We start from the raw sequence: 24088 nt of genomic DNA on the forward strand, positions 1-24088 counted from the left end.
ACAATGGCACGTCGTGAACTCTCTGGAGATGATCGATTGAGGAAACATCAATGACTGATTTTCCAGCGCCAGGGACACCCTCGATCCATATACAGTCATGGTTTGTATCGGGCCACTGACGAAAGGCTGGTCGATGGGGAATCCACCGCGCGGTACCTGGGGTTGAGAGGATAGATGACGCTGGATGTCAGAGTATCTGTTGCTTTTTATTTGAAGCCATTCAATATTATCTATTGTGTCTGACATGTTTGCAAGATGGTTGATTGTCTCTCAAAAGATGAGGCTGTGATGCTTGGGTGACTAGGATCAACGAGCGTGGCAGTGCAGCCAATAAAGATGAGTATAAATTATTTGATATTGCTTCTATATCTGACAGAATATCTGTTATATACTCACTTGATGGCTAATCATAGATTTATAAGTGTTATTGGCATGACATAACAATGATCAATAGACTGAATTTTACCAGAACCTATGAATAACCTCAGCTCAAACAACTCCTGTACATACCAGTGCCTTCTAAAAATGCCATACAAGAGGAATCAAGACTGCATAATATGCGGCATTTGTATCATTCGACCCGGCGAATTTCATCAATCATGGCATGACGCCTTTAGAGCAGGTGAGATTAACCCAACCACACGATATCTTCATACTTACATCTCCAGTATACGTACATCAAGGCGAGGTATATCTCACTGGCGTCGGCTCAAAGCAGGAAAATTTCAAGCTCAGAGCCCCCAACGATGAGAACGCCCGATGGGACACGATGGGCGATGATTATGTGTTGCTGGTGGGGTGCTGGGAAAATGCATATTATTTCCATGAAATATGCTGGGATCGTTTTATGGCACATTTTAATACAGATGAGTTTGATCGACGCCGTTTGTACGAGGCGTTGCAGTATCTTCCTCTGCTGCAGGGTTGATCTATACGGGTTCTTCTTGTTTGACCTGATACTGACTTTTTTAGGCCCATGGCGGATTCACTTTCCCTTCGATCCGTATGACCCTTTTCGACTTCCAACTATTGAACAGCTGATGCAGTTTCCAAAGGAAATGCCACGGTCGTCACTGAGGCAAAGGATACCACATGACTGCTTTGGGAAGTTTCCTCTGGAGATCTGCGAAGCCATTGCAGAGTCACTACCCATTCGAGATGCTCTCGGTCTTCGTTATGTTTCACGAACAATGATACCCTTGTTTGGAAGCCGTGCATTTTGGAAATCCAGGTTCGGCATCAATTCAGAACGCGGATTTCTGTATTCAGTTCTCGCAAGACTGGATAGAGAGACAAAACAAAAGATGGACTGGAGATTGCTCTACCACTGCACATCGAGGCTGAAATGTAGCCGTGGATTTGAATACAATATCACCACCTGGGAGAGTATTCGATGGCTGCGAGATGCAGTTCTGGCCCAGTGTCCCATTCGTGATATCCTACATTTTCAAGGGAGAGCATTGCAGCATTATCACCATACAGGCCATAGAGACACGCACACAGAGCCAGTTGATATACAATACCCACTGAAAAACATCACAATCTCAACCTATATGGATGATGGCGAGTTCTACATCACCGGAATGGAGTTCATCTCCAACAACGAGTCAACGGCGAGAATCGGGTATACAACTCCAGGGGCAGTAGCCATGACAGACAAAGAGTACAAGCCGCAAGATTGGCCTACTAAGCAGGGCTACAGATATCCAGGACTAAAGGTCATCTTCAGCGCAAAAAGATTTCGAGGATTTCGTGTTGAAACGGAACCGCCGCGTATACGGTATACAGGTCCTCAATGACGACCCGTACTCGCCTTGTATCACGCTTCCGGTATATTTTTACACAAATAACGTTCGAAAATATGATATGAAGATGGAGTTTGTCACTCAGGTGATTGGTTCTTTCCGGGTATGTTCTTGCTATCTTGTGTGATTCATAAGCTCTAATTGGAACAGGGAGGCAAAATGATCGAGTTTGGTATTAGGGGGTATGGGAATAAACCGAATACAAAATACCCAGTCGACTTTAATTGAGGAGAGGAGATCATAGTGATAGAGTGATAAAATGGATATGATCGTGATGCTAGCATATGCTCTAATCTAATTATATCGTCACTTTGAGTGACAAGTCCCAGTCTCAGTATTATGTGAACTGATAAACATCATTGCTGATGTATGCCTGGACGGGATGATGAGCTGTATAGCTGCTTGATGTTCTGATAGATATCGTCTAGATACCGACTGCCGATGAATTCCTCGTCTGCAAGTTGCATCGATCAGCCATCCTTTGGCTCGACATCACTCTGCTTCAGCAGACTCTGCACAAATGCCTGCGACTGAGCTGAATACTTGCATCGCTTCCGAATCGACAACCCCTTCTTATACAAGATAAACGGGAATGGCACACACGCCAGCGCCAGAAAAGCCGGAACACACGAAGCCCAATGAATGCCCAGATTTTCAAACATATACGTGGTAAACAGCGGAAATGCAAACCCAAACAGCGAACGAAGAAGAGAGTTGGCAGCCAGAACGGATGCAGCGAAGATGGTATACGCGTCGATGAGATAGCTGAACACGCTGAGGAAGACGAGGACCATGCCAAATCCAAACGGTGCGCCGGCTGCGATACTAGCTAGCCAGTGGATTGAAGGGGAATTTGTCCATGCGAACCAGAAGAGACCAGCTGGGAGGGCGAGAGAGGCGAGCATGCAGGGTGGAAGACGGGCTTCGGGCGGTGCGTAGCCGTTGTTTTTATCCAGGATTCTGATGTATCGATTGTTATCTGGGATGGAGTAGATGATGGCAAGGACCATTCCGACTAGAACTCCCAGGAAGGCGAGGGCAGAGACGCCTTGATTCCATCCACGGTGGATTTGATAGACGATGGGATACGCGTCGAAGAGCATGTAGAGTGTGCCGTAGATGATGGCAAGGTAGATAGAAAGGAGAAGGACAATAGGTTCAGTAAAGAGCAGCACAAACGGGCGAGAAGAGACGTCTTCATGGCCTGCTGGAGAGTCTTCTTCCCCTCATCGATATCGAGTTTGCTTCGATAGATCTTGCCAGTGCGTTTGGAGAGCGTCTCTGCCCGGCGACGCAGCAGCACAGGGGTATACGTTTCTGGCTTAAAGACCGTGCCAGCAAACCACAGCAATCCAGATAGAACTGTCAGCAAACCCATAACCCATTTCCATCCTGCTGCCATTCCCAGAAACCCTCCAGCAATAGGCCCAAGGACAGGGCCGAGGAAGGGCGCAGAGGCAAAGGCCGACAGAGCGAGTCCTCGTTCACGAGCAGCAAACATGTCTGCGATGACACCACCAGAGTTTGTAAACGGCGATGAACCAAACGAGCCAGCGAGGAATCGAAATACGAGCAGCGACTCGATGTTCTTTGCGCCTGTTGTCGCAGCGCAGAAGATGGTCAGGCCACAGTACGTGCCGATAAAGACGACCTGACGGCCAAAGAGTTCGCTCATCGGAGCCCAGATCAGAGGGCCCAAGGCAAATCCAAGGACGTACAGCGAGACTCCCAGCGTAGCTATCTCCGTCGTACAGTGGAATTGTTCTTCAATCTGGACAATGCCACCGGTATACGCAGACGACACGAGCGCCACGACGAGCGTCTCCAACGCCGCAACCAGCGTGATGGACCATTTCATCGATGCCTTGAATTGTAGCGGATTTCGAAAGTCATTGGGCATCCATTGCACCACATACGGGTCCTCGTCTGTTCCTGATCCTGCGCAGGGATAATCGGCGACTTCTTGGGTGATGATGCCGGGGTCGAGGACAAGACGCCAAAAGGGAACCGTTTTGGGAAGATCCGAGGTTGATAGAGAGTCGGAGGACATGGTGATGACCGTGTTTATCCATGAGAATGCCTGGGAATGGTTGATATTAATATATTCGTCTTCATCTCTTTTGATTACTCAACAGGGCAATTTAGAAGAAATTAGAAATAAACACGCTTTCTGATTGGCTGGTGCGTTCGGAGATCTCCTAGTGGCCAATCATCTTTCACCATCTATATTTGAGTATTCTACGTTTATACAACACTGGGCAGTATAAGATACAAGCACACTCAAATATAATATTTATTACAAGTTTATACTCTCCCATCTATTATAAACATTCCCACCATCAGTTATCTGCGTGTACAAGGTGAAACAGCCTCGGTTCGGCCTGACGCACCGGCCCGACTCGATCAATCTCTTCATCTCCGAGACATTCTTTATGCAGTGCATTTCGGCATAGCGAGTGGATCAATATATGACAGAAGTATAAATCTTAATTTATAATCAGACTACAGCTTCATCTTCATCTTCATATTGACTGTCGCACTCCACTCCAGCGCCAGCGGATTCATCCGAGTCGGATACAATCCCACCATCTTCCTCTTCAAATCCTCCGCATCCACAGCGTCATCCTGCAACCGCATAAAATCACGGATATATTTCTTGGAATTGGCCAAATGCCATACTCCGTCCATCTCGCCGGGCTTTTTATGCCCGGCCACCACCAGTCGAGGTCCAAGTGCCTCCACCGTCTCGATAGCCGCAATCCACTCTTCCTGCAATGCAGATGTGTTGGCTGCCGCCAGCATCTGGTGGACATCGCCGTACACCACGTCTCCACAAACGGCCAGTTTGATATCAGGAACCCATAAGACGGTCGAGTCATGCGTGTCCGTGTGGCCCACTTCGATCGCCTGGAAAACGTGGCCTTCAACCACAAACTGCCCGTCGTGGAGAGGCGAAGCGAGCTGGAAGTTTTCATCGATTAAACCTGGAAATAACCGTTTCCAGACTCGAGTGAAGTTTCTTGAATGGCTGTCTTCTTTCATATGCTCGATTGTTCCTTTTGTCGCGTAGGTATTCATGATACTGGGGAATCGACGCAGGAGGACAGGAAGACCAAACCAGTGGTCTCCATGGCCGTGGGTGATGTAGACGGCCGTCAGAGTCTTGCTGGGAATCTGGCTCTCGATCCAGTCGGCCAAATCGTTCGTTTGGTCGATGGTAAATGGTGTATCAACTAGGACTGCTTCTTTCTCGCCGATGATGAGAGTGCTGGAGATCGGAGACCAGATGGCTCGTTTGCCGTCGGGTCGCTGGAAGGGCAGAGAGGGGGTTACGTAGACTGAGCATCGAAGAGACATTCTGATTATTCTGCTAGATAGAGTATAATTGTTCTTGTTCTTCATTTATATTGATGGAGATGCGGGGAAATCCGAGGTTGATGATTAGTGAACACAGATGATTAATCCTGTATAGCTTCATGCCTAGGTAATGACACTGTGGCAAGACATGCAACTAGAAACACAGTTTAAACCAATATTGAATGACCTCTCTTCTAGGTTATCATCCCAGCACATTCATTTGCCCTGCATCTTCCATGGGCCATGTTGTTTCAGCTTGAGGATGGTCGACCCTACTCTACCTGTTCTGAGGTAGAGGCTATAGCTGGGATCTAATGTCCCGAATGTCACATAGATCTCTGAGGCAGTAAAGACTGTTGACAGGGTGATGGAGTTAGTATAAAACATTCTGATTGAATAGAAGCATGCTTACTATTATGCCATCATTGCTGAAGATGGATTCGATTGGTGATGATTTAAAGCCACATCACTTATTCCCACGCATAGATAGTAGAAGTCGTTGCAGAATATTCTCATCACACTGGGTATATCCCATCAGCCATAGGGCCATTTCTGACACTTCCAAATTAACTTTCAATAATATTGTCGTGCAGTAGTAGATTGAAGAGAACTGAACAAGGCATATGCCATTCTGGCTGGTTGAGTTTTGGATACAGAACAAAGGCGACATTTTTATGAAAGAATCATTTCTCTGGAGGACACTATATACAGTCTAGCTATTCACTCTATTAATCATTATCAAATCGATATATTGAATATCTACTTTATCTTAAACCGTGAATATTTCTTCTGCATGAGGCATTATTCACTAACCAAGGTTCATCCAGCCACTTGGACATCATTTCACATCACACCACAGCATGAATATGACCCAAATACAGTATAATCACAAACTAATAGATAGACAGAGTCTGAAAAAAATACTATAAGCCATGGCAGGAATGGAAAAAAGTCCACATCACCAACAATAGCATGGTCTGCTACTGCTCCAATACCACCAGGAATAACTTCCCTGTCGATAGAAACGGTCAAGCCTGGGTTGTTGATTTCGGTCCCGTCGGTGTTATTCCTGGGCCCTCGGCATTTGCACTCAACTTGATATTCAGGGACCACATCTTTGGAGTACAGGAGGCTTATACCAATCGCACGGACAAAGGACCTTCGAGCGATGAAAAAGGCGTCGTGTGGTGGTTCCTCATCAATTGTGGCTCTGCGTATTCGTATCTCTCATTGCACAGAATAAGTTCGTCATTTACTGACCGAATAGTAGACCTTGAAGATGAATATTGAACCATAACATTCGTTACTCTTACTCGTATTCACATCCACCTGTTGGCAGTTCAACCTCTTTGCTGGAGAATGCGCAATGTTCCACTTCCTCCGCTTTCATGGACACAAGTCCCCATTTCAATGGCAGAATGTCAATATCTGCCTCGTTTCCTGATTCACCGTCCTTAGAAGGGTGGCATGCAGCATAAATAGCCAGACTGCAATTGCCGACAACCGGCATCCCAGACTTAAGCCTCCTCAGTCCCATCAGACCATATATGCAAGCATACAACTACCAACAGATAATGCACTGACAATATAAACAGGCGAATATCCACATGTAATAATATCGTTATCAGGGAGTCTTTTCAACGCAGGCCCGTAGTCCTCCATGCTCACTAGAAACAAGCTCTGAGAAATAAGCCAGTGCAACGTTCCCGATAAAGCAAGGAGTGGAACCGCATATCTATATGATAGAGAAAGAAAGAAGGTATTTTGTTGGTAGCCTCGGGTTGGTGTCGAGACACGCAGGCCTTTTCGTTGCAGAGCATACTTGCTCCATTAGGCTGCAGATGTCATCACCGTAAAAGCACTGGTGGTGCTGAAGTAAAGAATTGAAAATATTGCTTGGGGAGTGTTGGCTCTGATGATGTTGGTTGTTAGTGACGTGGGGAAGTTGTCCCCGTGGATCAGTGCCTGGGAGTCGACGGCGCCCAGTTTCCAGACTGCTGATGCATTGGTTATGTAGGAAAGTCCATAGCGGCGCAGACCGACACATATCGCAATTGAAATGGTGTATCTGATATTGCATTCAATTAATCCAACTGAAAACCACAGAAATAAATTAGGGACACTCACAATAGTAGACAGATCGCCCATCGTTGAAACGATACAGCTGAGCCCCATCGTCTTGGGTTTTTGTTGTACCTCCAAGAGCCAGGGGCCGTCTTGTATGCTGACCTCTTGGATAGCAGGCACTGGCCTTTGGTGCTTTTATCTGGCTTTCTCATGAATGAGGCAACTGCATCAACAGTAGTCAATATGGGGACATCGGCCATGGTGAAAGTGATTCCACATATGATGCTCGCTTTTATTAAGTTGAATGTTATCACGATAATAATTAGAGGTAAGCTATACTCAACCTTGCATATTCCCTCCGTTCTTTCGCTCAGGCAATCTTTGACCCAGCAAGGGCGAACGCTGGGTTTGTAAATCGTTGCGATTGACTTCGTATACCAATCATTCGCATTTAAAGGATATCCGGTAGATAATTGGAGCGGGAATCTGGACCATATCCAACCAAAGGGTTCAATTGTCTTGGGGACATAAAGGCCACCTTGATCGAAATACTTATAATCAACCCACGTTGAGTTGAAGCCATCGCTAACCAGTAACAGGCTGCCATATGTCGTCTGGAATAGAGAATATGCGGAAATACATTCACGGGTTTCCAGTCGATGGAGTTCACCTTTCGATGCTTTTTCCAAAGCCTGTTGTAGGCGGTCAATCCGCGGTAATAAGGGAGTGTGACGTTATTATGTGTTGTATTCGGTGACCTCAAGTCTTTAATATTGGAGCTGGGGAATGGCTTATTTCTAATGTATATGTCGTACTCGTTGGACGATAATATCAAGAAAACGGTAGAATTGTAGCTTTTTTTCTGAAGCGTCAGCGCTAGGCCAGCATTTGGATAAACAAACTTACACAAGGAAAAGAAGAAGTGAAGAAGCCGCCAGGATAATCCACAGGATAAGATTTTTTCGTGATATTGTTAAGAGATTACGCATGCTTGGTACCCCAATTCAAGCCATTTTCCGTTCTGATGGGCACGGTTGACATCATTTCTGGTCGGTGCACATAAACATTGCTGCAGACATCAGTTTATCAATTCCGAGTATAGGCAACCCATTGACGGACCGTTCCACAGTCATTGGCGCTTAGGTGAATAGTTCCAAGAATGTTTATTGCGACGTGAAACGCGGTATTTATAGTTCGTGCCCTTTGACATTCGCCTGAAAACAACAGACCACGGCCCTTATGAACGGCGCCATGCTGGGAAGCAGCCCATATAATGAATCCCACATTGAATAACAAAACAATGGAACTTGCTGTAGACCCCAGGTAGAAAGAAGTCTTCCAGCGAATTTGGCCATTGCCCCTGGTTTTTGCCGTGTGTTGACTAGCTTCGCTGATGTCGGACATCAATGGTTCGTCGTCTTACGGCGGAATATTGCGTCAAACCTTTATCTCATATTAGAAGCAGAGGCAAGATGAGCTGCCTCAAGAGCACGTTTCATAACATGCACTGGGGCCGGTCGTTTAGTGAAAAGCTCATACTGGGCGATGCCCTGCTCAATTAACACAGTCAGTCCAGAAACAACTACCCAACCTTTGGATGTTCTCTGGCGCATCATCTTCATAATTGGTGTTTCTGGTAGCCCATAAGCAGACTATTTATGGTTAGATATCTATCATGTTTATAGTGTAGGTAGCATACCTCTACGAAAACTCCGCCCGTTTTGCTTTGTAGCCAGTGCTCAGGTAGGGTGAATGTCACAGGCAATTCCGTGCCTACTTGGAGAGTAGGAATGCAAGCGATGACAATGGTTGGCAAGCGAAGCTGTGCCGGCCAGGGATCTTCCTTCGAACCGAGTACAAAAACATGTAAATTCGTTTCATGTTTTGATTCGGCCCATTCATTATAGTATTTGGCAATCTTGTGTGCATTCTCGAGCGTGCGATTATAGACGCAGATACGATGAACTCCCAACTGGTAGCAGGCATATATAGCTGCGTGAGCCATTCCTCCCGCCCCGACAACCAAAGCTGTTGTTCCATCGCGGATGGCATTTGCTGGAGAGAGATTCTTTTCGATGCCGTCTTTAATTCCAATATAGTCGGTATTGTATCCTTTCAAGATGGTGGCTCCGTTTTTTTGACTCTGCTCGACGAGTACTGTGTTGATGGCATGGATATCCTTGGCGTCTGGGCTGATTTCGTCGAGAAAAGGCAAAACTGCAGTTTTGTAGGGAAGTGAAACAGCCAGGCCACCATGTTTTTCGTCCCCTAGTAGACGGTGAAAATCAGATATATCCTCTGTTTTCAAGACGCCGTGTACGTATGGCAGGCCACACGCAGCATAGGCGGCATTATGCATGGGTGGAGACAGGGTATGAGTTACATTTTGGCCAATGATGGTGAATAATATCCTCTTAGTGACGAGAAAGCAGGATGTCATAGCTTGTTGTGCTTGCTTTACCGTGATCCCTGAAGATTCCATATAAGGAAGTACTGCAGGCGACAAGATGGGATTCAAACAGACGGAGTTATATCCTAGTGGTCCAGTGTTATACGCAATGACTGGGATTGTGGAGACCTCGGTCAGACTTTGAAGAAAAGACACACAAGGAAGATTGTCTCCAAGGGACTTTGACTCTCCCGTAATTCGAAGAGCTTCGAAGCCTAGATCCTGTGTCTTTTGGAGGATAGAGAGACCCCGAGATGTACAATTTCCCGTCAACGGTGTCGGTTGGTGAGTAATGGCCATGGTCTTGGTATGACCTTTGATAGCATTCAGCTTTTGAATGAAGTCATCGCCAGCGGAAAGAGAGCAACTAAGAGCATCTGGTGCCAGTCGAAGAAGCATTTCCAGTAGTTCATGGTATCTAGAGTCTGTCGGGGAAACACTGACTTCGACGAGGATCGGAGCTCGAGCATGTTTCCTAATCGTGGCCATGTGCCGTGCAATTCTATCTGCCAGTCCATCTTTGGGAAGCACTTCCAGATCGAGAATAAGATTGATCACATCTGCTCCCGTCTCTAGTGCCTCGTAATCCTCAGAAAACTCGAGCCAAGTTACTGGTACTTGTAGGGCATATGTATGTGATGCAGAGAATGGCTCCGCAGAAGCGAGGGGCCGATGAACACGGCCAAATATGTGGTGCAGAAATCGCACAAAGATGCGCTCGGTCTCTTTCAGCTTCAAGTACGCGGGGTCTGTCGCCTCCTGCGTGCGGTTGAAGAAATCGAAGTTGGAGCACGCCTCGAAGAATGTATTGCCCACGTCGAAAATTCGGTCGAACTTGTCCTGACTGGTGGTAAGCAGCTGTCGAAGGTCTGCTTTGTCTCGTCTCACATAGACGACGGGGTGTTCTCTGGCGAATTCTCGTAACAGCATCTGTTGCGAGCGACTGGCCATCCATCCCAAGCCGACAATCACGCACCCTTTGCTGCATTTCATGAACAAATCCCGGGTCAATTCGAGTTCGACTTCGCGATATCGTGCTAGCCCATGTTCTGCAACGTATTCCTGGGGCAAGGAGTGAAGCTCTTGTTGAAAGAAGGCGCCAAAGTCAATAAAGCGTCGACGCAGAGCGACTGAGGCGATGATGCCCAGCGTCTTCTTGCCAGCCCCAAAGAATCCCACCAGCAGCAGCGTCGCATCAGAGGCATATCGTCGACCGCATGTTTCACCGGCCTCTGAGCAAGTAGACATGATCACTTGACTGACTCAACAGCCCAAGACGCAATCAATTGACATATTTCATCCTTGACGCGATGACGTGAAGTGAATTTGGCTTCGAAGCATCGGCAAAATCCCTTGCCGATCACATGACGGGCGCCACTTCCCCCCTCGAAGTCAACGCAACACCACGAGGAGCATCAGGAAAGACCAATGAGTCGTTTTCCTTACTCATGTCGAGTCCACGTCCCTCGAAACGACAGCGGATTGGTCGTGCCTGTGACCAATGCCGACGGCGCAAGTCGAAATGCGACGGAACGCAGCCTGTCTGCGCCATCTGTCGCGAGGCAGATCGGACGTGTACCTATCAAAATAGCGGTCGACGACGAGGACTGCAGTCAGGATATGTGAGAAGCCTGGAGACTGTTCTTGGGATTGTGCTTCAGAACATTTCCGGAAGCGAAGCCACCCTACAGAGTGTTATACGCGATCACGACAACTTTCTCTCAAGTGATATGGCAGAGCGTTCAGTGAAAATCTGGCGCAAATCGAAACTAGCCAAGAATGTTGACAAGTTGTTGAATCCTGATTCGGCTGATCCGGTGGATGCTCGAATTGACGATGCCCCGGAGTGGGAGTCGATGGAGACTAGCGATATAGTAATGGAAGCCTCGACTACTGGACTCAATGAACTGCCCTTAATGCCCCCATCGATAAATGAGGTGAAAGAGCCAGATAACTATCTGGATAAGAAATTTCCAGATAGCACAGCAGAAGTCCTGGATTTCTACTTCACCCATATTCATTCTTGGCTTCCAGTCGTTGAACGTCGTGATATGCTACGGGTGATGCACACTGATCCTCATCAATCCTCGCCTCGGGATAAACATTTTCGTCTGGTGTTATGGGCGATTGTGGCTTGTATATCATCGATGAATGGCATGGATCGTGTCGACTATCCAGATCCAATGCGGGTTCAACACTCGATACAAATACAAGTCATCAACGACCAGGATACGTTAGGATTAAGCCATGCCCAAGCCCTTCTTGTGCTGGCGTTGTTAAATATCGGATGTGGGAATTTATACCTCGCGTGGATGTTCATTGGACAAGCTATGAGAATTCTGGTAGTCCTCCCGACGGCAGCAAGGACGCATCGATATAAACATACGTTTCATGGTTGTGTCTTCGTAGACACCATGATATCAGCTGTCCTACAAAGAACACCCTGTTTGTCGTTAGATGAACAAAAGGAGCATGGCTACGTTGAAGAGGATGACGTTGATGAATGGGATGTGTGGGCGATTTCTCGAGATCACAATGGGCAACGATCCAAAGGACCACTGCGAGCACTAAGCATATTTAACCGAATATACGATCTCATGCATCGATTGACGAGAATTCTGCAATTCCCATCTGGTGCACCGTCGTTGCACGGTTTCTTGGTCGATTTACGACAATTCCAAGGGATGGCTGGGGAGCGCTATCCGCATACAAGCCATTGCGTGAATCCTCCTCTATTAACGTTGCATCTGACATTGCAGTTTGTCATGTTGACATTGGTTCGAAAGATCACGATGGATTCAAATCTCACAGAGCTGGTCAGGAATGCCTTCAACTCTACTTTGGATATGCTCGACAACTACATTGAGATGACTGGAACCGTCAAATCGTCTCCATTGCTGAGTTGCTTTGCGTTGCAAGCGCAAAGGTGCCTACACTTTATTCCAAATGATGAAAAAGATGAAATCGAAGACCGACTATCCAAGCATCTGAAACAATTGGGGCTGGGCCATTTTAGAATTGAAAGACCATTTGATCTCCTCCAGCCAGGGCTAGACATGAATACATTTGACCAGTCGGTATCAACAGCTGCGAATGGAGCGATCGCCTACGGCCATGCCTTCAATCCTACTATACCAAATGTCAATTTCGCAACTCCCGTGGACTCTGCGTCTGCTGGTCTCGAGTCGGATGATTTCGATGCATTGTTCGAAGAGATGGTGACTTCAATTCCAACAACTAGGTATGGTCAATATGCTTTCTTTCTAAATACAAAGCTCATGCTACATAGACAGGAACCCATGTTTGCACACAATCTTGGCTTCTATGCTGGTGATCTGGATACAGACTTTCTGGCACAGCTTCAACAACCACCTGACTGATTCCATGATACGTAAATGAACTAGAGACCCATTTCTTCCGCCAGCTGTTTCCATGAATCCATCCCCCGCTGTGCATGTGTTCGAGGCACCGTTGGGTCTGGATCTGCCATGGTTCGTGAGAATAACTCCATGGAAACCCATCCTTTGTATTTGAGGCCCTTGAAGATAGTCCTGGCCACCTCAAGGACTGGAAGATATGCACCTCGATCAGTTTCGTACAGGAACAGTCTTGCATTGCGACTCCAGTTCATACGCGGTGGCTGTCCTTCCACGTGGAATGGATGACCTTCGGCCAATGGCTGCTGCATTCTCTCTGCGTCGACGACTTGAACATAGAAAACTTTGTTCACATCAACCGTCTGGACTAGTCGTTCCATCGAAGCCGCCAATTCTGCATCTGCATCCGGTGTTTTGCCCGTGATGCTAGCAGGATCAGCCCAGATACGTCCAGCGATGTTGAAGGTATCCAAGCAAATGCCGAAATTAGGCCGATCAACACGCTGGACGATATCCCAGGCGCCTTCCCAGGTTGAGATGAAAGTTCCCCAAGCCAGATTCTCATATACAAAACGAACGACTGGCTCTTCTTTCAATCCCATATCTGCGACCTCTCTCATATCCGCAACAATAAGATCTAGATCGCCGGATATGCCTTCTGACTGGAAATTAGACGGAATTTGAATAATATCGGTGTCGAGGATTTTGACAATCTGAAACCATATCTTCAACTTGGCGATTTTTTCTTCATGTACACGCCGATCGATGAGACCTTCGTAGAAGATGAAGGGCTGCAGGCCGATAATTTGTAGGTTGTGTTGGTTGCAGAGTTCCTTTGCGTCTTTGGCGGCTGCAAGGATGGTGCTGGTGTTGATGTCTCCCTTTTCTTTGGCGAGATATTCCAAATCTTCATAGAAGATTTCAATTCCTTTGAAGCCTGCCTGGGCGGCTTGGGATAGTTTTTCAGGAAGAGCATGAACCCAGGCTCGACCGAGGGACATGGAAGCTATCGCGGGGTACGACATTCTGAGATGATAAAGATGAATGATTTGATGTAAGTTATTTGGGTGTTGGATATATTTATGATAGGCTATCGGCAATATTCTCAACCGTCTAGAAATTAATCATCGGATTCTCCCCAGCGGCTGTGCGCAACACCTTCCATGCATCGCCAGCAGGAATTCTCTTGCTGTCTTCTTCTCCGCACCACAGCCGGTATTGTTCGTGGATTTGATGCCCGATGATTTCCGTTCCTTCGACAGTTTTCCATCCGCTTTTTTCTCCTGCCTTGATGAATCGAGTGCGTCGGGGTTTGAAGCACATGTCCAGCAGGACTCCTTTAGTGGGAAGTGAAAGGAAGGCATCGACAATAGCGTGGATCTCAATCTCCGCTGGAGTCTGTGGTTCTGCATCTGGGACTGTGCCGACGATATAAAAGGGAGCAGATAGAGCTGCCACTTGATCGACGCGTTGAACATGCACCAGATTGAGGGCATCCCCGTATGCCCTATTCACTTCATCCAAAACAACAGCAACTTCATCCTCATCCCGATTGACAATGTAGATGGTATTACATTCCAGATGCTCATGCAGGGCAAAGATAGCCGCCCGTGATGCACCGCCAGCACCGACAATAACAGCTGGCTTGCCCCGTCCGTCTTCACTGGCTGATGATAGACATCCTTTAACACCCACCCAGTCGGTGTTTGTTCCTCGCAAAGAGCCATCCGCAGCACGGTAGACATTATTGCAAGCACCCAGTTTGACGGCATATTCATCCAATCCGTCCAGATGATCCATGATCGTCCTCTTGTAGGGCATAGTCACGACGGCACCGGCAAAGGAAGGCAGACGGAAGAGACGGACTGCATCTTCGACGGTGGGGCATTCCTGGGCGATGAATTGCCAGTTGTAGCCGAGGGATTTGGAGATGAAGTTGTGCATTGGAGGGGCGATGGAGTGGGTGACTCCGATGCCGGTAAGGTAGGCAAAGCCTGTTGGTTCTTGGGTGGATTGCATTTTGATACTCAATTGCTTGATTTGGATGATTTGATGATTTGATGATGATGGACTTGTATCTTGTTCATTGCTGGCTTTATGCGGATATACGGTTATGAATACATCCGCGTCGGATGGATTTAGCCGACGATGCGGAGTATATCATCTTCATTTCATTTCATCCTCATCTTCGGTCTATCACCATCACATATATCTACTACTGTCATATCAATCAAAATGCCAGACCTCCACTCCCTCCCTGCCGGCTCTCGCCCTGAAAACGCCATCCGCAACAATGGCCCTCCCAATTTGGCCCTGGAGCGGTACATGCTCCGTGAACTTGCCGAAGGATGGCCGTGTTACCGCGACGCCTGCGAATGGGACAATCTGCGTTCCATCTTCCATCCAGAAGCGCACATCTACACCACCTGGACGGGTCTCACGCACCACGAAGCCTTCATCCAAGCCTCACAAGCAGGCATGGACAAGGGCGCCTTCATTATGCACCGCATCCACGGCAGCACCACTGACATCAACGCCCCCGCCACCCGCGCCGTGACCAAGATGAAAGCAACCATCACGCAGCGCTTTGCGGATCTCCCCTGCACGACGGGTGGAACATGCGCAGCCGACGCAGAAAGCGACTGCCGCTTTATCTTTTTCTGGGAGAAGATGGCGAATCCCAAGTATCCTCATCTAGATGGTGAATGGAGAGCTTTCTTCGTCAGGCACTGGTATGAAAAGGATAAATTGATCCCTGTGACTGCCGGAAAAGTGCCTGTGGTTGATGAGAAGAAGCTGGAACAATATCCGTCTGGATATCGGCATCTGGCGTATTTGCAGGAGGAAACGATGGGGGTGAAGGTGTTGTTGGATTTGCCTGGTCATCGGAGAGAGGGAGATAATGTGAATGGGAAGAAGCATGATTTGCTTTATTGGCAGGCGAAGGATTGGGTAGAGGGGAGAGATTTGGAGTTGTAGATCTGATATTTATGAATGCATGTACTCTATTCTCTAACTCAATGATATACTGTATATACACTAAATCCTAGAATTCACCTGAATAGCCTCGCGCATTACCTTTTCGGGCACCTCCAATCCCGTCCACAACCTGCTCTGCTCAAATGCCTGTCTCAACAACACCTCCAATCCATCCGCCGTAGTCCACTCCGCCTGTCTCGCAACAGCCAACAAAGGCGTCACTCTCGGCTTATACGACATCTCAATACACAATCCCTTCTTCCCCTTGAACAAATCCGCAAACATAGCCTTGGTGGTGACATCGCCCGGGATCGTCCCGATGATAACATCCACCGGCTCAGGAACATCCGATGGATGGGTAAGCGCAACAACGGTAGATGTAGACGCATTATCAGCAAAGTCGGCGATGATCTGCTCAGCCTTGGAGACGGTGCGGTTGCAGATATAGATCTTCTTCAGGCCAGCTTTAACCATCGCATAGACAGCTGCTCGGCCAGCGCCGCCAGCACCGATGACGAGGCCCACTTGTGCATTTTCAGGGGCCATTTCATCGACAATAGAATACAGACCAGACCAGTCCGTGTTGTCGCCGGTGATGACCCGTCCATTACCTCTCTCCTCGACGATAAGGGTATTAATCGCCCCAATGCGCACCGCAGAGTCAGACACGGTTGAGCAGAACTTATCCACGCTTAATTTATGCGGCATAGTAACGCTCGCACCGCCAAATGATGGATTGTCAATGAGGTATTTCACATCGTCAATAGAAGCACATTCTTGGATGTCGTAGTGGTGTGGGAGGCCGTGGTGGGCGAAGGCGGCGTTGTGGAGGGTTGGGGAGAGGCTGAGGGAGATGTTCTGGCCGAAGATGTGGTAGGCTTTCATTTTGTTCTTTTTTCTGCTTTGGTTGATTTTAATTGATGAGAATGAGAGTGAGAATTATGGTGTTGTTGATATAGACATGATCGGGTATATTCATCTCCGGGCAGATTGATATACGGCAATATCTTCTCTTCTATTGCATCATTTTATGCTTCATCTGTCGATCGATAATCTACAGTCTATCTATTAATATCATATACTAGGCACGTGACCTCGTATTCACATCTCCAGCTTCAACCTTCTTCTGACCTCACCTTTTAAACAAACAGAAAGACAGTAAAAAATGTCTCGAAAACGAGCCATTGACAATCCCAATGCCCTGACAACAGTTTCCAAAAGAACCCGTCGGGGGGTCCAAAAAGCGCACGATGAACACGGGTTATACAAAATGTACTACAACACTCTACGTATATAGTATAACAATAATGCTAATTGAATAGCACAAATCCCTCAACACCCTTCCCCCTCTTCAATCTCCCCCCAGAAATCCGCACCCTCATATACAAATACGCAATCGGCAACCGGGTAATCCACATCCACCCCTGGGCGCAATACCTCTATGACGCCCCTCACGTCGGATACTTCTACTGCGTGTGCAAAAGCGGTCCAACACTAGACAAGACAGGATCCGAGTACCGCATCGCGCAGAGCTGGGAAGAGGAGGGCAAACCCACCGACATCCCAGAATGTGGATACGAGGCTATCAGGCACCTGAATGGGTTTCCGAATCGAATGGACGAAGCGAGGGAGGGGACGGAGCGGTTGTTTTTGGATTTACTGCGTGTTAGTAAACGGGTGTATGAGGAGGCGGGGGCGATTGCGTATAGTTCGAATATTTATGCGTTTGAGGAAGTCAATGGGTTTAGATCGTTTCTGATGCAGGGACTAGGGTTGGGCTCTGTGCGGGCTGGGTTACTCCGGAAAGTGGTGCTTACCGTTGCACCGAAGTCAAGAGAGATGCATTGGTGGAATGGGTATCTGGGTAGCAAGACAGAAGGAGGGATTGATATCCTGGATTCATTGAGGGGGGTGGAAGAAGTGCATTTTGTGTTGAAACGGGCGTATTCGCTGCCGAGTCCAGTGCTGAAGGGAGAATGGGATGAGCTGTGTTTTGTATATGGGGTGTTGCAGTTTGGGAAGTTGGGGTTGAAGGAGGTGTCGATTGGACATGATGAGTGGTTTTATAAATGGATTGGAAAGGATGAGGAGAGGTTGGGGAGGTATAAAAAGGTGATGAGAGGGAAGTTGTTATCCTGGAATGAGAAAGAGAGTGACATGGAAAGAGAAAGACAGCAATTGGAAAAAGAGTATACAGAACGAAGCAAATTTTGCTATTTCTAATCTAGCATCAATGTATATATATCATCTATACGTATACGTGTCTCATCAGTGAGGGGTATCCTCAGTCTGGTCAAAGTGCTCTCTAGCCCAAGGACTCCTCAGACGAATAGCACGACCAAAGTGGAAGAAAACAAACGGAATCGGCACGAGGAGGATAGCCAGGAACCCCAACAGACTCGACGCCCACTCATAGTCCAACTTTTCATACATCTGCGTCGCGAACAGGGGGAATCCAGCGCCGACGACGTTGCGCACGAGAATCACGCCCGCCAATGCAGACGCAGAGTATGTCTGGTAGCTATCCACGACGTAGTTGAGGATACTCAGGATGACAATGTAGATACCCGCGCCGAAGAACGAAGAGGCGATGATGGGTACGATCCAGTGGACGGAGCGGTAGCTCGTCCAGCCGAACCAGAAGAGGGAGACGGGGATGAAGATGGCACCAAGACGGGCCATCCACATGCGTGCTTCGGGCACGCCGCGGCCTTCGTTCTCGGCGACGCGACGGAGGTAGTATCGTTCTTGGAGGGGGTAGAAGCAGAAGGCGATGAGGGGGCCAATAGCCATGCCCAGGAAGGCCAGGCCCTGCTGGCCAACGTTGAAGCCGTGGCCGTTGGGCTCGCCAAAGACGAGAGGAATGGCCTCGTTGAAGAGGTAGACGAGGCCGTAGAGGAAGCCATTGTAGATGGCCGAGAAGGTCGTGATGGGCTCTGAGAAGAGGAAGCGGAAGGGCCGGGTGAGGGTGGTCGCGAAGAGCTGGTGGAGGCCCTTCTTCGCGTGGGCGTCGGTGGTGGATGCAGCAGAAGCGAGGTTCTCCTGCTGCATGATCTTCTGGACGCGCTTGGCCTTGCGCTCGAGGATGATGGTGTGACGCGTCTCAGGCACGGTAAGGGTGATGAGCACCCAGATGCCACCGGTGATGGCCATGAGGATCCAGAAGATCCAGCGCCAGCCGAGATTGAGGCCGATATAGCCACTGATGACCAGCGCCATGGGAGGGCCAAAGGTACTGCTGAGACCGTAAAAGGCCATGGGGCCACCACTCGAGTTGCGCTCCCAGATATCACTGATTGTGCCGCCAGTGTTGGTCAGGGGAGCGCCTCCAGCACATCCAGCAATGAAGCGACAGACCAGGATGGTGCCGATGTTGGGGGCCAACGCCAGAGGAAGCTGGAAGATGAAGAGGATGAACCACGAGACGACATAGACGGGCTGGCGACCAAAATACTCACTCAAGGGAGCGAGCATGACAGGGCCAACCGCATAGCCGAGCACGTAGAGGGACAGACAGAGCGTCGTGACTTCAGAGGAGACGTTGAATTCCGAAGCAATCTCGGTCGCACCGGAGGAGATGCTGCCAGCACACCACGTTCTATCTTGTTAGTAGAGACCAGTCAAATAGACGGATGAGACATACGTGATGACATTGAGCATGCAGACCACGAGGGTCGTATACCACTTGCGCCATTTCGGCCAGTTGCGCGGATTCTCACGATCATCGTGGGAAAAAGTCACACAAATGGGCAGCGGCTGGTCAGGGCTGGCTCTGGCTTTGGCGAGGGCCTGTTCTTCGCTGAGGAAGAGAAGCAGATTCTCACGGCGAGTTTCTTCCTGCTTCAGGCCGGGGCCATTGTCCCCAATGTTTTTTTCGTCCATTTTACTGACCGTGTCAGGAGAAAAAAAAAAAAAAAAAAAAACAAAAGCAAAGAGGGAAACACGGCACACGACGGAAAATAAGAGAAAACAAGGAGAATAAGCAGGAGAAAGGAAATTAATAATCGTGGGGTGGCAACAAATCGTGGAGAAGGGCTTCTCCAGTGTCTCTCCAGGCTCCATACAAACTCGGGGATTCCCCGAACGCCGCAAAGAAGCTTTGCCCAAGCCTTGCCAAGTGCGTAATACATTGGCATAATGCACGATAAGTGCATTACTAATCTCTGTAAACGGTATAGCGTCGCCCTACAGGGTATGGCAGCCGACCATCGGGCGGGGAAAATCCTCGGGATGGCGTCGTTTATGAGCCGACAATGCCGATGTCGCCAGGGAGAATTAGCCGTTATGGAGAGATTAGGCTAATTGAGCTGGAGATATGGCATAATTATGCATAATTAGCCACAGTTATTGCAGCTATGACGATATCATAGACAAAGTGTACTCCTAGCTCGCATCTGCTTATCCCATAATTGGACATGACACGAATCATGAAGATCAGGTACCAAGGGGCAGTCATTATGGTCTAGAATGATAGAATGATAGGATGATAGGACACTGATAACATTTGTTACACGCTAAACATCTCATTTTTGGTCTCAAGATAAGCCTGCAGTCTACACGTATGTACACACAGCACACGCCATAATATGCAGTTTACACATCATAACATTTAGATAAATAATTCAATATTGAATGATAATACATATCAACATGTCAATATATCAGAATAGAAGCATTCGGAATTATACTCCGTATGATGAAATGATGACCTAACATCTATATACACAAATATATATCCCCAAGTCAGTACAATAAAGACCACAAAATGACTTCAACCCGCTTTATCCACATCGGTAAGACCGAAAAAACTCCTATTCACCCTTGGATTAATATATATGATTTATAGGCTCCATCCTGGAAATCTCATCTCAAAAACCAGGCGAATACCACGTCCAAGACGCCCCCCGCAACAACCCCAAACTCGCCCTCGAACTCACCGATACCCAAGTCGCTATTAATACTGTTGAGCCGGCAGAGGGAGAGGCTGTGGGGTCTATTGCGAGTGTATGTCTTGTATAATATAATATAAACATACTAACAGACTAGGTATTCGGCTGGTTCGACGTCGAAACCCACGAATACAACCTCGACATGACGCTTTCCAAAATCCATCTCGGACGATATGTAGGCGATATAGACGAGAGTCCACTCTCGTTTAATCTTGATATTGGTGTTTTACGGGGAAAGGCTACTGTTTACGTTGAGAACAGCTCGTTATTTCTACTACTGGAGGTGGGGGAGTATTTTGGGGAGAATATGTATGAGGCCAAGTTTACGTTGAGGACGTGGTAATATGCATCATGTTGATGTCAGTCTGCCTAAAATAATAAATATAAGTGAACCATGAATAGATTATAGCTGGTAAGTTGTAAGGCACCAGGACGAGATTGGATGCGGAGGATAAGAATAACTATTACCCCGTATTGCCTAATATCTGTGGGGAATCGTACAGATGTTGTACGGTTCTCCATCGATCTTGCATATGACCTATGGTGTGACTAGAGGGTAGATACATATTTAGACTGTCATGTGTGACATGTGTGCCAGATAGTGGCATACAGAACCGGTTACGAGCGGAAAAGTACTCCGTGGAGAATGTGGCAAATGTAGAGGTCTGGGGAAGTGGATGAGATTGTTGGTGCGAAGAATGTTCGATATGGAACTAGGATACAGATACAATTACTTTACAATGACATCCAGACGATATCTATTGACATCTAAATGTGACATCTATCTAGCATAACATCTGATCTGTCTAGCAAGGAAATAACATCAATCATAAACACACAGGTATATAAAACATCATAGCAATCACAATCGGTGAATATGAGTGGGTATAATATAGCAATTGACAATCCATCCATCCTATAGGACGGTTTATACCTCCTGGGAGGTGTTTTCGTGCTCGCCGGCGTGCTCCTGGGTCTTCTCGTCCTGGTGAACCTCGTCCAGGATACCGTACTCGACCGCCTTGGCCTCGATCTCCTCGTCGGTGAGACGGGGCAGCTCGTGGGAGGCACGCACGTAGCTCATCTTCTCGACATACCCCTTGGCGAAGATCAAGTCGATCTCTTCCAAGCTGCGACCGGTGGTTTCGGGGTAGAAGAACCAGATGATGGGGATGAAGACTCCGTTCCAGGCCGCAAAGAACAGGTAGGTACCCCAGCCAATACCGTCAACCATCACAGGGGTGATCATGACGACAGTAAAGTTGAACAGCCAGTTGTTGCAGGTCGAGATGGCGTTGGCCTTGGCTCTGGTCTTGAGGGGCGACAGTTCGGCGGGATAGAGCCAGGGGAGAGGGAGCCAGGTGGCACCAAAGACACACATGTAGAGGAAGAAGCCAAAGATGGAACCCTTGGCACTCTCTGCGTCACCAGGAATGAGACAGGCGAAGACGATGATCATGGCGACGCATTGACCGATGGAGCCACCGAGGAACAGCTTGCGACGACCGATCTTCTCAATGAAGAACCAGGAGAATGTGGCGAAAATGGCGTAACAGATCATGTTGACACCACCAATCAGAAGCGCGAAATCGTGCGACTTGTGCAGGGAGTCTTCGAGCAAGACGGGCAGATAGTAGATGACAGCGTTGCAGCCAGACAGTTGCTGGAAGACCTGCGACGAGGAGCCAACAATCATGCGGCGGAAGTGCTGCGAGCGACCGCCAGTGAGCAGGTCGGAGAATTTGGATTCTTCGGCACCGGAACTGATATTGTTAGCATTAGACAGAGATGGCCAGGAAGCGAACTTACGCTCTGACAGAGTCGATAACGAGGTTCTTCTGCAGCTGAGTGCGGTGGTCGTCGACCTCGAAACCACTGAGGGCAGCCAGCACACGCTCACCCTCGTCGGGCTTGCCGTTGGCGATGAGCCAGCGGGGCGACTCGGGGAGATAGAACATGCCGACGATGATGATGATACCGAAGAAGATCTGGAATGCGATCGGGAATCGCCACACCAGATCCTGAGGACCGTAGTGGGCGCCAAAGTCGATCCAGTAGGCGATGGCCGTACCAATGGCGATGATACCACCCTCAATGCAAATCAACAAACCACGGTTGCTGGTCTTGGAACATTCGGCCTGGTACGTCGGAATGGTGGAGGTGTTCATTCCGTTTCCAATGCCGGTGATGACTCGACCGAAGATGAACTGAAGGAGCTGAATGTGTCTGGGCATGGCAGTGACCTGAATGATGACACCAATGATCATGACAGTAGCACCGCAGATCACCATCCAGCGACGGCCCATCCAATCACCAAAGATGAGGGCAAAGATGGCACCAATCAGACAACCTGGGAGGGTTAGACGGGCTGGTATGAGGGAGGGACGACAACATACCAACTTCATACACGGCGGTGACGGTGGCCTGCATGACACTGTCGCCCCTGGTGGCCGTGAACATGTCATTGAAGGCGGGATCGGAAATGATACCAGACATGACACCCTCTGCTGGAGTCAGTATACATTATCGCAAGACCGAAAAGGCACAGAGGACATACGGTCATAACCGAATAGCAGGAAACCCATGGTGGCGATGGTGGACACTGTCAAGGACAGCGGCCGTCCCGACATACCACAATACTTGGGGGGCGCCATGGAGGGCAGCTCCAGAGGGAGATGATGAAGATATTCAAGAAGGATAAGATGGATTAAGATAGATCACGATCAAAAACAGGGCAAAACAGGATCGAAGACCTGGAGATGGGCGGGGAAGAAGAAAGAAGTAAGGGGAGAAGCGGCGAAGGAAAAGAAAAGAAAAGAAGAGGATGGATGGAGAAGCGAAGCGCAATGGAAGGACTTAAGAGCCATTTGTTGCCTGCGCTGCTGCGTGGATCTTCGAATGCGTTTCTGGGTATGACATCGGACTTTCCGCTTTGGGCGGAGGGCAAAGTCTATCGCCAAACGGGCAGTATTACAGTATTCGTAATAATGCGCAGTACCTTCAGCACAATTACTCTATCAGAAAGACCTTTCCTGTCGCCCTCTCCAACACTCCAACTGGTTACTCGACTCAGTATCCAGCACGAGCCTTTGGGGGCGCTCAATC

General features: G+C 48.3%; 12 protein-coding genes across 12 annotated transcripts; 4 read left to right on the top strand and 8 right to left on the bottom strand.

Moving 5' to 3' along the window:
• Positions 1-604: 604 nt before the first annotated feature.
• On the top strand, positions 605-1799 carry ASPWEDRAFT_111234 (uncharacterized protein; the record flags this gene model as incomplete). The annotated part of the gene is made up of 2 exons (XM_040828235.1): positions 605-923; positions 973-1799. The coding sequence occupies 2 exons, from the start codon at positions 605-607 to the stop codon at positions 1797-1799; spliced, it is 1146 nt and encodes a 381-aa protein (XP_040689455.1).
• A 476-nt stretch (positions 1800-2275) lies between these two features.
• ASPWEDRAFT_51753 (MFS transporter) lies at positions 2276-3855 on the bottom strand (the record flags this gene model as incomplete). Its single annotated transcript, XM_040837649.1, has 2 exons — positions 2276-3009; positions 3099-3855. 2 exons carry the CDS (start codon positions 3853-3855, stop codon positions 2276-2278), a joined length of 1491 nt encoding a protein of 496 aa, XP_040689456.1.
• A 424-nt stretch (positions 3856-4279) lies between these two features.
• Positions 4280-5162, bottom strand: ASPWEDRAFT_155989 (MBL fold metallo-hydrolase; the record flags this gene model as incomplete). The annotated part of the gene is made up of 1 exon (XM_040829693.1): positions 4280-5162. The coding sequence occupies one exon, from the start codon at positions 5160-5162 to the stop codon at positions 4308-4310; it is 855 nt and encodes a 284-aa protein (XP_040689457.1). The 3' UTR covers positions 4280-4307.
• A 1309-nt stretch (positions 5163-6471) lies between these two features.
• Positions 6472-8885, bottom strand: ASPWEDRAFT_740763 (uncharacterized protein; the record flags this gene model as incomplete). Its single annotated transcript, XM_040839430.1, has 7 exons — positions 8349-8885; positions 8215-8298; positions 7963-8019; positions 7290-7921; positions 7025-7230; positions 6756-6964; positions 6472-6723 (listed from the first exon to the last, which is right to left on the bottom strand). Exons 1-7 carry the CDS (start codon positions 8631-8633, stop codon positions 6472-6474), a joined length of 1725 nt encoding a protein of 574 aa, XP_040689458.1. The 5' UTR covers positions 8634-8885.
• Positions 8675-10926, bottom strand: ASPWEDRAFT_110519 (putative pentafunctional AROM polypeptide; the record flags this gene model as incomplete). The annotated part of the gene is made up of 2 exons (XM_040828182.1): positions 8675-8881; positions 8929-10926. 2 exons carry the CDS (start codon positions 10924-10926, stop codon positions 8675-8677), a joined length of 2205 nt encoding a protein of 734 aa, XP_040689459.1.
• Positions 10927-11126: 200 nt separating this feature from the next.
• On the top strand, positions 11127-13058 carry ASPWEDRAFT_110917 (uncharacterized protein; the record flags this gene model as incomplete). Its single annotated transcript, XM_040828213.1, has 2 exons — positions 11127-12919; positions 12968-13058. 2 exons carry the CDS (start codon positions 11127-11129, stop codon positions 13056-13058), a joined length of 1884 nt encoding a protein of 627 aa, XP_040689460.1.
• A 20-nt stretch (positions 13059-13078) lies between these two features.
• ASPWEDRAFT_51757 (uncharacterized protein) lies at positions 13079-15074 on the bottom strand (the record flags this gene model as incomplete). The annotated part of the gene is made up of 2 exons (XM_040837650.1): positions 13079-13996; positions 14316-15074. The coding sequence occupies 2 exons, from the start codon at positions 15072-15074 to the stop codon at positions 13079-13081; spliced, it is 1677 nt and encodes a 558-aa protein (XP_040689461.1).
• A 216-nt stretch (positions 15075-15290) lies between these two features.
• On the top strand, positions 15291-16034 carry ASPWEDRAFT_110739 (putative pathogenesis associated protein Pep2; the record flags this gene model as incomplete). The annotated part of the gene is made up of 1 exon (XM_040828201.1): positions 15291-16034. One exon carries the CDS (start codon positions 15291-15293, stop codon positions 16032-16034), a length of 744 nt encoding a protein of 247 aa, XP_040689462.1.
• A 60-nt stretch (positions 16035-16094) lies between these two features.
• ASPWEDRAFT_28400 (shikimate dehydrogenase family protein) lies at positions 16095-16919 on the bottom strand (the record flags this gene model as incomplete). The annotated part of the gene is made up of 1 exon (XM_040833130.1): positions 16095-16919. One exon carries the CDS (start codon positions 16917-16919, stop codon positions 16095-16097), a length of 825 nt encoding a protein of 274 aa, XP_040689463.1.
• Positions 16920-17199: 280 nt separating this feature from the next.
• ASPWEDRAFT_172586 (uncharacterized protein) lies at positions 17200-18257 on the top strand (the record flags this gene model as incomplete). Its single annotated transcript, XM_040830943.1, has 2 exons — positions 17200-17306; positions 17357-18257. 2 exons carry the CDS (start codon positions 17200-17202, stop codon positions 18255-18257), a joined length of 1008 nt encoding a protein of 335 aa, XP_040689464.1.
• Positions 18258-18302: 45 nt separating this feature from the next.
• Positions 18303-19921, bottom strand: ASPWEDRAFT_183808 (MFS transporter; the record flags this gene model as incomplete). Its single annotated transcript, XM_040831993.1, has 2 exons — positions 19678-19921; positions 18303-19632 (listed from the first exon to the last, which is right to left on the bottom strand). The coding sequence occupies exons 1-2, from the start codon at positions 19914-19916 to the stop codon at positions 18303-18305; spliced, it is 1569 nt and encodes a 522-aa protein (XP_040689465.1). The 5' UTR covers positions 19917-19921.
• Positions 19922-21761: 1840 nt separating this feature from the next.
• On the bottom strand, positions 21762-23777 carry ASPWEDRAFT_134254 (uncharacterized protein). The gene is made up of 4 exons (XM_040829314.1): positions 23541-23777; positions 23380-23487; positions 22793-23333; positions 21762-22746 (listed from the first exon to the last, which is right to left on the bottom strand). Exons 1-4 carry the CDS (start codon positions 23635-23637, stop codon positions 21912-21914), a joined length of 1581 nt encoding a protein of 526 aa, XP_040689466.1. The 5' UTR covers positions 23638-23777; the 3' UTR covers positions 21762-21911.
• Between the last annotated feature and the right edge of the window lie 311 nt (positions 23778-24088).

This window comes from Aspergillus wentii (genome assembly GCF_001890725.1).
Source record: "Aspergillus wentii DTO 134E9 unplaced genomic scaffold ASPWEscaffold_4, whole genome shotgun sequence".
NCBI lineage: Eukaryota > Fungi > Ascomycota > Eurotiomycetes > Eurotiales > Aspergillaceae > Aspergillus > Aspergillus wentii.

Coding starts and splice junctions, on each gene's coding strand:
- ASPWEDRAFT_134254 (XM_040829314.1), bottom strand. CDS start 23,637: ATGGCGCCCCCCAAGTATTGTGGTATGTCGGGACGGCCGCTGTCCTTG. Junction 23,488..23,540: donor CCTGCTATTCGGTTATGACC/GTATGTCCTCTG, acceptor TGACTCCAGCAG/AGGGTGTCATGTCTGGTATC. Junction 22,747..22,792: donor GTTATCGACTCTGTCAGAGC/GTAAGTTCGCTT, acceptor TAACAATATCAG/TTCCGGTGCCGAAGAATCCA.